Source organism: Sphaeramia orbicularis, chromosome 10 (genome assembly GCF_902148855.1).
Source record: "Sphaeramia orbicularis chromosome 10, fSphaOr1.1, whole genome shotgun sequence".
Taxonomy (NCBI): domain Eukaryota; kingdom Metazoa; phylum Chordata; class Actinopteri; order Kurtiformes; family Apogonidae; genus Sphaeramia; species Sphaeramia orbicularis.
In genome coordinates this window covers 25113347-25125951 of record NC_043966.1, presented here as the reverse complement: position 1 = coordinate 25125951, position 12605 = coordinate 25113347, and the positions used below count along the sequence as shown (strand labels likewise).

Here is a 12605-nt window from a genome sequence, read left to right as displayed (position 1 = left end):
TTGAATTTGGTTAAAAATGATCTTAAACTTCAGTATCTGCCACCTGTGGACACCCTGGTCCAACAGGTCTTGTCTTTGCTGCTGTTGTGAGGCTGATACCTGCTGAACTTCAGCACCTGGGACAGTTCCACAGAACAATACAACAGAAAACCAAACATCTGCACATTATCAGTTACAGCTATGGTATTCTGAACTATTTTTTCACTTTTGTTATATAGAAATGAGAGATTAGTCATTTCAATCATAAGGAGCAAATCTTTTTTTTAACTCATCTTTTGCATCGGGAGGTCTTCAGATACGTCAGTAAATACTCCAAGTAAAATGTCTAAAACCTTTTGTATGTATTCTCAGAAAAATAATCCAAAAAGTAAAAGGTCACTGTAGTAAAATGGTCAAAATGGTATATAACAGTTATATAAAAAGGTTTTGTTTTCTTTTTTCTTCACAATATATTTTCCAGTAATCCAAGAAGGCTTTCAAAAATGGATTTACCCTAAAAAAGTGGAGAAACTTAACCTTTAGAGAAAAACATCCTCCAGTTAAAATCAGGACATTTGGTAGAGGAAGAAGCTTCTGAGATGTTTAGAAGTATGATGCTGTATAAAAAAATACTCAAGTACACAAGTCTCAAATATATATTTAGGTGCAGGACTTTCCACTTCTAAGTTGGAGCTTTGATGATGAGCTAAATAATACAGAACCACAGAAACTGAATTCAAATGCAAAGTGATTTATTTCAGTCAGGCTAAATCAGCTTTAATACCAAAGAAATGTAAAAATAAAAATAGTACAACAAAGTACATCATTTTACAAGTACTCATAATGGAGGTCTGACATATAAGAATAATCAAATAAAATTCAAACATGTCACAGTCATAACAAAAATAGAAAATGTCGATACAGTACATAGAATGCATTAGGAGCTATACTTGAAGTGTTTGCTATACCATAGACTTTACAAAATTCTACTAGAAAAACTCCCAATACCAATGGAACATCAGGTAATACAAAATGTAAAAAAAAAAACTGACAACAAAACACTAGTGAAATGTGAGTGCATTCATACAGGTGCAATCTGCATGCAAATCTGCTTCTGTGTGACAAATGATAAAAGCAGCTACAGTTGGTAATGGATTGTGTCATCAGTTTGACAGCGGCCATTAAAAATCACTTGCTGATGAATTCTTTGCCAGAATGTTTCTAAAAAGCTAGCACAAAATCATCTTTGAGAAAAGGATACGTCTTTATGATTACTAGTTTTCATTTTCTGAGAATATAAAAACGATGTCTGTGACAGAAGTAACTCAAGTCAGATTTTTTAAATTAAGACAATGTTTTTTTTCTGGTGCAAAATGAATTTTAAGGAGTGGCAACGTACTAAACATAGTAATCTCGTGTATTCAAACTACAGTATCTGCTCCTTTGTGTAGTGTCTGGTTGGAGTGACCTACTAAGGACCAGCGTCAGCTGCGAACAGCTGGTTTCAGTGCAACCGTAACATGAAGGCCAAAGATTCTGAGTTTGTGCTAACTACCCAACATGTCAAAGCCAGTTGTTGGCAGATGAGACTGGCTCGACCATGTTAGTCCTGTTAATAAGGGAATTTCACACATGACCCAGAAACAGTGTGAAACTATTGAATTTTGGGTAGTGCTTCTTCTGGTTTACTTGTCAACAATGGCTGAGGTGACATCAAAGGGTCACTGCTGTGTGCCCCAATGTACATCAAATAAACAAAGGCAACCATATTTAAGTTTTGAGGGTTTTCCTTCAGATTTGGTTGAGAAGAAGAAATTGGTTATCACATTTCATTGACATGAGGGGCCGAACTCCAGAATCCAATCAGGAAGTATGTTCATGTGTAGCTGGCATTTCTGGGACAATTACCAGGGAAACATCAGTGGTATTGTGAAGGGAATCAAGAAGTTAAAAGTAGGGAAAACACCAGAGTCCCGCACCGGATACCCAACGGGTAACGCACAAAAACATGCGAGGATGGGTAAAAATAAAAAAAAAACACTTCGCAGATACAGGCACTGGTAAAATTAAACAAAATGCAGGCGAGTATCGGGCAAGGATGTGTAAAAAATAAAAGATTCATGGATGAAAATAATTGTCAGGACATTTAATAACAATGATCATCTAATTTCACCATGGTTGATCCACAGCTGGTTTGTTTAATTGTGAAGTGAGTTTCACCTGTTTACACCCGGCCACAGAAGTCATTGAGCAGCACATATAAGAGATTTATTGATGGCGTGTGTTTTAGCCAAAAATACAGCCCTTAAAAGTGTTATTGTGTAGACAGTGTGTTTAATCACGGGTCAAGTCGGGTCAGATTGCGGGTCTAATGTACTTGGGTACGGGCGAATGCGAATTGGATATGAAAAAAATAAATGTGGGGTGGCTGTGGCTCAGTTGGTAAAGCAGGTCGACTGGAGGGTCGACGGTTCAAATCCTGCCTCCGACTGTCCACATGTCAAAACGTCCTTGGGGAAGACACCTAACCCTAAATTGCTCCCAGCAGGGAGCACCTTGCATGGCGTATGCCATGTGTGCATGAATGGGTGAATGTGAGGCTTTGTAAAGCGCTTTGAGCACAAATAAAAGTGTGGAAAAGCGCTATATAAGTACCGCCCATCTACCATGAAAAAAACGCGGGTAGTGGTTTGGGTTGCCGTACTCACCTTTGCAAATAGCAGGTTTGGCTCCGTGTGAGCCAGTGCAGAACCTTTGTTCAGCACATGACACTTTGATGTCGCCTGAACCATTGTTGACAAGAAGCGGAAGAAACAGTACTCAAACTCAATAGTTTCAAACTGTTTCCAGGTCATGTGTGAAATTCCTCTATTTGGAATGAGATGGGTCGTTGTCATGTTAGTGTGAGATTTTACCTTGGCACTGATTGATTCTTTTTAGAAGACTAACACTCCAATGGATGAGACAAAAGTACACAGACAAATGCCACTACAGAAGTCCACTAGTAACCAGAACAGTAATATTAATCATCATAATAATCATCAAATTCCTCAACACTGGGATGCTTTTGGAAAAAAAACCATACTGAATGTGTAGTGATGGTTTCTTTTCATTCGTACAGGGAGTAAAAAATAAACCTGCGTGGTGTCAACAGTCCACATTGTATCTTTGAGTGTGAAGGGGTACAGATAATTAGCTGTGATGCTAATCCCTTCGCTGCTGGGAGCTCCCATGGCAACATCACAGTTGCTATGGTTACTGCTTGCTCTCCGTCTCTTCATCTAGTGTGTGTAACAGTCCAGTAGAGAGTGTGTGTTTATACTGTATATGCGCACAATATACATGTGTTGAGCCACATGCCTCTGGGGCGTTGCAGCCTGCCTGTGAGTGACTCTTGGATCTGTGTGTTGACTGATCTGAGGTCTGTTTTGGTTGGTTCCCCCACTGATGCTGTAGATGTGAAGACTTCTTAAGCTGATCTGCGGTCTGGCTCAGCTACATCTGAATGGAACCTTGAGCTCCACACTGAAAGGAGGTCTGATGTTTCATTTGGGGGGTGGGGTGGGGTCTGGTTGTCGTGGGGTGGGTCTGGCTGTTGTGATGTCACTCAGGGGCGGAGCTCTGGTTCTGCTGGTATATGGAGGCTTTATCCTTCAGCAGAGCCAGGCACAAGTGGCAGCTCCAGCTCCCTGCAAATAGACAAGCATCTATTTAATATTTGGTGTCTGAGACAATTGGTTAATGAATTATTACATTAACAAACTGATTACATTTGTCTTAAATCAAAAATAAATAAATAAAAAATAACATGTAGAAACTGTGGTTCCCCACAGGTCAACATGCTAGTCTATGTGTAATTGTACAGTACTGTTGTACTTTTTAGTCTCACAAGATCTCATGTAGGTCTGGACCACTACACTGCGTACAATGCATGATGGACAGGAGTCACTATTTGCATGGATGAAAATGAACAGTAGGTCAAACTGAAGGGAGTGAAAGATTCGCTAATGATGGTGAGAAGAAACCACATCTTATATTGGAGTGCAAATGTATTCTGTTTTATATTGATTTCAACTCAACATGTGTTGGTCCCGAAAGCAATCGATTGCAAGTAATACACCAACTGAAACATCTGCAGATGTAAGAAATGAGGGATAATAACTGCACAATTCGCTTGGAGTGTCTGTTATTGATTTAGCAATGTGTAGGTACAGGTATTTTAAAAGACACGTGTTGTTGTGTAGAGCTGTCAACACTGGTTTTTGGACAGTTCTGACAACTCTATATGGAACAAGGTCTAATTTGGAAATCAAAACAGAATTTGCTTTTTACATGACTCTTGGCAAATTCAGAATATTTTTCCTGTTATAAAATAATACATCATTTTACACACAGATATATTAGTAATTTTTAAAATCAGTATAAAACCATATTAAAGTAACTACACATTTTACTTTTTATTTGTATTTAAGGTATGTTACTTGCGATGAATTTATCATTATCTATGACTTCTCAAAATCCTTAAAATGTGAGAGCATCAGTATTATGTTGTGCAGAACAACTCTAGACACTATACAAGCTATGAAATGTTGTCTTCAGTCTGATCAGATCATTGCACAATAACACAACAGAAGTGACAAAGTATTCCATTTGTGTTACTTGATAATAGTATTAAAAATGTATTTCTCTTACCCTCTGGGGGTTCGGTCATGGGGGGAGTTAGACAGTACATGTGGTAGCCTCGATCGCAGTCATCACAGAACAGCAGCTGGTCCTGCGGAAACACAATATCAAGTTCACACATCAGACTAAGATTAGAAACCAAAACACATCAGGATAAATGCTCATAACTAGAAAGAAAATTTTAAGTAAATTTTAAGTTCTTCATTATAAATGAGAAGTTGTTGAGTAGATTTCAATTAGCAGAGTAAAAAATGCTAAAATTGTTAAAGGATATTTCAGTATTCAAGAGGTGAAATCCAATGCTGTAATGGAACCGGAGGCCAATTCTTACGGCTCTCATGCAACAGTGTTCATGCTTTCACACCAAATCCCCACCTGAAGTAAATAACTACTGCTGCGTCTCTATTTCCTATATTTGGCAGACATGGTGCCACAGTGACCTAATTTCTGAGTAACAATGAATGGCCGTAAATAATGAGTAAGAGCTCACGTCGTTCTCTGAGGTTCCACAAACATTGCAGCATTTGCACTCAATACACTGCCAGCGGTAGGTTTTCACTGCAGCCATCATGACTGGTGTGAACTGTAGGCATGTCGGGTGGCCTGAGGAGATGGCAACAAAGCAAACGTAAGCATAGGAGGTAGTTAATTAGAATGTCTGGGTATGACTGAGTTTTTTAAACAAAAGAGATGCAACAAGCTTGTACCTGAGCGACCGCAGTCAGAGCAGGATACCAGCTCCTCTGATTGACCAGTCTTCTGGTTTAGAGTCGAATCTCCCAAACAGAAGTCACAGTAATCGTTGGGCATCGCCAGTCCATTGGGGCCTTTCTTAGTTGCTGAACAGAAGCAAAACATTAAATGAAATGTTGAATTTCATTTAATAACACAGAAAAATGTGTGAAATGCCTTTGTATTGTTTTAGCAAACTTAATACCAGTGTCTACTATAAATATCCTAAATGGAATTTTTAAAATAAAATGTTTACTTGTGCAATTCTACAAACCTGCTCATCACTGTCAGCCAACAACACCCTATTATCTGAGCATAGAATCATGATCCAAACTACTGAATACTGCACGTGACAATACACACTCACTAAATACATCTGCTAACATGGTGTGGTGTGCACAAAAGAAAACAACAGCAATGCGATGGATATGTTGGAATTTAAAAAAAAAAAAAAAAAAAGAAAAAAGATGGATGGTTTGTTGAAAAAAAGAAAAAAGAAATCAGGAATCCCATCATGTTTCAGCCACAACATTGAGTCTAATCCCATATAATAAACACGGAGGATCCAAAATCAGAATGAAAGTCAAAAACTGAAAAGAGTGGAGAAAAAAATGAGAGCGAGATTTCCCTTTGAACAAACACACACATGCTACATGGCATGCAACCAAACCTCCCGCCCTCTCTCGCTCTGTCTCTCTCTCTGCATTGGAGAGTGACTCACTCTTCTGCTCCTCAGGCTGGCGAGGAGTGGGTGGTGCCTCAATCTCCTCTCGGTCCTCGCCCTCCTCCTCGGCCAGGTGAGAGTGTGTATAGTGGTAGCTCAGGCCTGGACGGTTCTTGTAGCGCTTTCCACAAACTGACACACACACACACGGTCATACAAAAGTGTTATAGTAGTAACTAACTACCGTCCAGAAAGGCCCAAGGTGGAACCAGAAAACAGCGCTTTACAACAGACCACATTGAGCTTTTTAAAAATAGATTTGTACATTTCTCAGGGTTACATTGCATTTGTTGCTCTAGCAGCAAAAAGCAAGGGTGTGCTTCAGCACATTAAGTTAAAGTCAGCAGGGCACACATACAGTGGCTTTTCAGAAAAAACAAAAAGCAAAAAATACAAAAACACAAAAGAAAAAAAAAAAAAAAAAAATCATCCTGTACGGCAAGCCTTGTAAATTCTCAGTTCCAGATGGGGTCTTTGAGGTCACACCATGCATAGCAGAATTTTTGTCTTTGTTTCTTAGGAGGGAAAGCAAAAGCCTCTCTTGCCAACATGCACGAGACACCCACACAGCTGTTAAAAGGAAACTTTTACTTACTGTCACAGGCATAAGGTTTATCCCTCTCTTCCAGCGCTGCAGCTGCAGCCTCACTTTTCTTCTTGCCATTCCTGTCACTGCGACCCTACAAATGACAAAGACGACATGTCATAGACAAACGAAACAAAACCAGTCAGCATTTATAAAAAGTCATCAGTGAATGGAGAACAAAAAAAAAGGAAAAAAAGTCACACAAGTCTGAGAAAAGTTTGAGATGAACTTTTTTTGTTAATGAGACTTAAATTGGTTTGAAAACAGAAAGAAACAGTAGCATAGAGAGAAAAAAATCTGTGACCCTGTTTTTAGACCACATATGCTGAACACTTTCATCCCAAATACTCTACTCTGGATTTTTTGGAGGAAAGACTGCAGAAGAAGACATGATCTCACCTTGGACTTGCTCTTGCCTCTTCTCTTGGGGGTTTCATCCTCAAAGTCCTCATCATCCAGATCATCCAAATAGTCATCGTGGTCCAGGACCCTCTGTAGTGGAACAGTCTGGATTAGATCTTATCATATCGAATATGAAGTCAAGATGACCTTAGTGTCTCTTAACACTTGTTTCCAGATTGTTTAGCAGTTTTGTCACTCGCATTCATGTGTAAACACAGGTAGATAACCAACAAAAAAAATGCACTTATCCTGTATGATCAGGTAGTACTGAAATAACTGTACCATAGCAAGTAAAGTTAGAACGTTCCATTTAGTACAACGCTGAAAATATTTATTCACAGTACTAGTTTGCTCTATGGACACAGTTATTTTGAGATTCTTTTTTTCAAGACTGTTATTCTATGCTGACTCTGTTTTTACTCTACAAAAATATAAACCCTTGTGTATTTGTGTACAGAGCTGACTAAAAAGAGACACACAGAACACAGGACCCGATGAGTTAAAAAAGCAGTCGTGTGAGGTAAACAATCATAATCCAATCTGCATCACTCATTAACAGTCTCTATCAACAATACATCACCAGACATCAAACCTGGACAGTGGAAAAATGTTGGCTTTGAGCCTGACCTTGCGGATACGTCCAGAAGAAGTGTGGGTGGTCGCTGAGGAAGCGGGAGGCTCCGCAGTAGCTAGATCCTCTTCAGGACCACGGAGATCCGACACTCCACTCCTCCTCTCAAGGGGCTCCCCCTTCAGCAGAGCCTCTAAACTACTGCCATCAACAGCGCCCATGGTATCACGCTTCAGACCTAGTTCTATATCTGCTACATAAGCCAAGTATAATGTATGTACACGCGCGCGCACACACACACACACAGACACCAAATGTGTTAACACTGCAGGACATTTTAAGTACAACAACAGACAGACTAAATACTAACATCTTATTTGTCATACCACCCTGCATGAAATATGTAAATTTATAATAAACATAAGGGCGATACCTGCTTTGAGAGGGGGGAAGGCCAGTCGAGGGTCTTCAGGTGGATGTGAACGACGTTTCTTCCTCCAGCGACGGGCTGGGTATGTGTACAGCTGCCCTGGAGCTACACCTGAAGAGACAGAAGAATACAAATGACCTTTCAAAAAGTTAAACGTAAATTATCTGTACAATACTATTAGTATCTTGACAGATGAATTTTGATCTGAGGACATGTATATAACAATACACAGGGCATAGTGTACATGTTTAGATGTTGGTTAAAGATGTCATTTCAATATGTTGTCCCTGTTAGTTCAGTTAGAGGTGAAATTTCAAGATAAGTGACTATAGAAATAGAAGTGACAAGAAAAACAGAGGATATATCTTATTCATCTACAGCTCAAAAAGTAGTATCAGCTTCCATTCATCTACACAATTCTTAAGTGAGTGTTGAGCTACTTTTGGTGGATTTCCTGATCATTTGGGCTAAATTCATTGAGCCCACTGACTTTTGTCCCAGGACAGTTCATAATATACAGATAGAATGTACAGTGAAATGTTATTTGTGTGAGAAAAGGGAGGAAGAAGTGAGCTGATGGTTATCCAGATGGTTACTTGTTCTCTTGATTTTTGGGAAAAAATGTAAGGAATTGTGAAAAACTGAGTTAGAAAACATTTAGTCAAAATGCATGTTAACTTATGACTTCAACTGTGTATACACCATTTTCAAAAGATGACGAACTAAGTGATGATAATTTATCGAGCATGAATTATATACCTGCACTCCGATGCCTCTTCTCCATCCAGATGTAACAATTGGACTGAGCCACACCCGTCTGAGAGTCCAGGAAAGGCATGAGGATGCTGCGCTCAGCACACAGACGAGCATTGTAACTATGACACTGCTCCATAGCATCTCTGTAATACTGCTCCCCCAGCCTGAAATGTGGAGGTTGGATACTGACCGGTCAAATTAACACAGATTGAGACAGATGTTAATGGTTTTTGATGGATGAAGACAACACAATCAAAAAAGCATCATGCAAAAATAAAATGGTACACACAGAATGTAAATGTACATGTAATGAGAGATGGAGGTCATTTCTGTACATGCATCCTTACATTTATGTAATATAATTCATTATTATTGCAAATGTCTTATGCTGAGGTTGTTGTCAATATTTAGTTCTATTACCACATTTTTACATGTGGTTTTAAGTTTTACTTGTGCAAATTTTACAAGACATCTTACAGTATATGACAGGTGTTTTTTTCATATGTATCCTTTTCCAGGTTATCTTGGTTAAGACATTTGTCTTCATTTAATGAGAAAAAATGTATTCATCAAAAAGATCCTAATGATACTACACAGTTTTTAAGAGTCAAACCCCTGACACAGAGCAGAATTAAAAAGTTTCATAATAAAAGTGATCATTGTGGTCAGAAACAATAGTATCACAGCTGTGTTTTCAGGTTGTTTCTTCACAAAATGCCAGTGTCCCCTCTACCCAACGAACCCCTGCAATCTCTCCTCTGTCAACCTCAAAATAAAAAAAATTTAAAAAAAAAAAAAAGCCAACATGCTAATAAATGAAGAATTTACAGCATAATTGAGTATCTAACTGGTCTTCTCAACTGTATTGTTTTCATCTGTGACAAAAAGCTATCCTTCCCTTCCTCTTGTGAAGTGATTGGCACAATGCTTCAAGTCTTTTTTGTCACATCGTAGCTCATGAAATACAAAACATAACATAATTAGAACAACAAAAATAGAACATCAGATTGCAGTATATCCACCTTTTTGTGATTCTAACTTTAGATGTATTATGATAGGGCAGCCATCTTCGGTGTAACAACAATAATTAATACAGCATGATTTCTTGACATGATTTCTAACTTTCGCCCTAAACCTTCAACTAATATGATTGAATACTGCTCAGGTACCACTGCCTCGACTGTAAATCTCAACATTCACAGCCAGTGCACATGACGATGTCTGATTGTACTACACATCATAAGACAAACAGCATCCGCGGAAGGACGTCGGAACAAAAGGATGATTGTTAGCAGCCTCTCGTCACAACAAAGCACCCGCCAAGCTGACAGGTTACTGAAAAATTAACTCCCTTTCATGTGCAGGAGGCCAGCTAGCAACAGTTTGAAGATATAGAGTTCAACACCACCCGAACACACATGAATCCCTATGTTGGAGCTGAATAGCGGTTAAAACCCAGCTTCATAATGCATCATTTACATTTGCCTGCGGCTAACAAGCTAACCTTAGCTCAATGGAAAACGTTATTCTCTTGGGACAAATAATGTGTTCAACATTGCAGCTGCGACGATTGCTATTTTCTCCAATTCGTGCGAGCATGACGGTTAGGTGATTACACATTCGTCACTTTAAGTCCGGTTCTTTAACTCTTAAAATAAATGAAGGTAAACTTACACTTTCACAACACTGTCGACGGCCGCCGCCATGTTTTCTTATTGCAGTCGTGTGAAGTGCCACTGCGCCTGCGCACAGAGCGCGGCCGTTACTGTCTCCCAGAGCGAAACTCTGACAAAGATCCTCCATTTACTAAGATGATGCACTGTTCACTTCGCAAATGGTGTGAAACGATTCACTCCGTCTACTCTGTGGGTAATGTCAGAAAACTTGACAACACGTATGAATGTGGATAGATTAAAGGATATTAAAATGGTCTAAATAAAATGATCATCTAACATTACGTTTATACGTGTGAATAGCATTTGTTTCATAATATTCAATTTTATTAGTATTTCCCGCTCGTTTCTGTCTTCCTCGTGTTTGTGATGCGAGATCTCGCGAGACTTTATTAGTGTTACTATTACTGTTTTATGTTTGTGTCTGAGAGATGTAATTTTAAAGTCAGGATGTTCAAAATATGCGTGGCTTTTTATTAATTTTGCCCGGGTGACTTCGGAATGACAGAATTGATTGAAATCTGTAAATCTCGTTCATTTCTCCCATTGGGATGAATGAGACAGGACGCAGAAAGTAACCATTACATTGAGAATATGCAGCAAATAATTTACTATCTCTTCTAATTATAAAAGGTAGCTGCGGTAGTAATAACATTTGTGATACAACCGTTTTGTTTTTGATTGTACAAGTTCTTTCCAAAGAACTCTGCAGTTTTGACATATTTGTGATTTTATCATAGATGAGGTCAGTTCAGAGTACGGACAAACACGTGCTTCAGATTTGGTATTTATAGCTATTGTTCATTCATTCTTTTTCGTAGGACCTGGTATTATTTGGTCTGAAAATCAAAGTATTATTATATACAGTATTGGCATTGGAATCCACTCTACCCCAAATAATTTCAAAATAAATGAATTCACATCCAGCATGGAGGACATTTTAATGGTGAAGTAAGTGACTTAGTGGAATAATTTACTGTGGTAGGCATGATCTATGGGGGCAATGACGCCTAAGATGTTTTCGACCTCAGTGTCTTGGTAGTCCTTCACCAGTGCTCATCCATGACCAAGCCATGCTACAGGTGACATGAAAGATCCATGTCAAAGCCACTTGTACCAAAGCACAGATGACCCTGCACTTCCTGAGGCGGTTCAGAATCTGGTGTGACCCAGGAGGTGCAGCTTCTTCTCTTCTACTTCGCTGTAGTGAAGCACTTAATGAACTCTGGAATCTCCACATGCTTTGTAAAGTTGACAATCCAGTCAAAGGAATCTATCGCCACCACATTCTTCTCTGTGTCTTATCAGCAAAGCCTAATTAAAAGAGTTCAAAACTTCATCTGAATGTCTTGGTGTCAGCTTTTAACCTCAAGCAAATGATGTAGATTCTACCGAAGCAGGTACAACCAGTTCAAACATGCTGACACTCCTGTTATTAAAGCCGTGAATATTCCCTCCGGTTTTCTTCTTGTTGTGCATCATAGTGTAATTATAGTATGTCCATATTTTGGGTATATGCAATTGAAGGATGTCCTGTATGTATTGTTGATTTTGTTGTAATATTCATTGTTTCTTTTTTTATTCTTCAGACACTGTGAAGACCATGGGAAACTTTCCACAAGGACAAATAATTCTTAGACATGAGATCACAAACCAATCAGGTGGACGTGATCCTCAGGTTCTATCATGTAAATTATGTCACAAAAGCAACATGACATCTCATTCTTGCACCAAAGTGAGTGTTTCTACTAAATTTTATAAAATTTTGTCAAACTGTTCTTGATAATTGTAGATTAGACAAGATGGATTATAGCTATTATTTCCCTTCTTTTAATATAATTATTTAACATAATTATTAGGCTTTACTTGATCCTACATTTCCTAAACTTAGGATCACAAAGTTTTATTTGGTTACCAGTTGTTGGAGTGCAATACATTAATTAATTTTCCTACTTCATTTCGTAATTTAAATACAATAGCAGTGTTTTTTGGAAGAGGTTTTTGAATGCCGACCATATCATAGCCATGTGAATTTCAGAGGACAGGCCTTGGTCATACCCCACATTAAA

At 38.7% G+C, this 12605-nt stretch overlaps 1 protein-coding gene across 3 annotated transcripts; it reads right to left on the bottom strand.

Annotated features, from left to right (window-relative positions):
* Positions 1 to 714: 714 nt before the first annotated feature.
* On the bottom strand, positions 715 to 10594 carry LOC115427292 (zinc finger protein ubi-d4-like). Of its 3 annotated transcripts, none has more exons than XM_030145796.1 (11): positions 10538 to 10594; positions 8867 to 9027; positions 8111 to 8218; positions 7734 to 7930; positions 7104 to 7196; positions 6714 to 6798; positions 6116 to 6250; positions 5370 to 5501; positions 5153 to 5265; positions 4672 to 4753; positions 715 to 3668 (listed from the first exon to the last, which is right to left on the bottom strand). In XM_030145796.1, the coding sequence occupies exons 1-11, from the start codon at positions 10567 to 10569 to the stop codon at positions 3583 to 3585; spliced, it is 1224 nt and encodes a 407-aa protein (XP_030001656.1). In that variant the 5' UTR covers positions 10570 to 10594; the 3' UTR covers positions 715 to 3582. The 3 variants fall into 3 exon arrangements, with proteins under 3 accessions (XP_030001656.1, XP_030001657.1, XP_030001658.1); XM_030145797.1 differs by having other exon boundaries at positions 7734 to 7927; XM_030145798.1 differs by lacking the exon at positions 6116 to 6250.
* Between the last annotated feature and the right edge of the window lie 2011 nt (positions 10595 to 12605).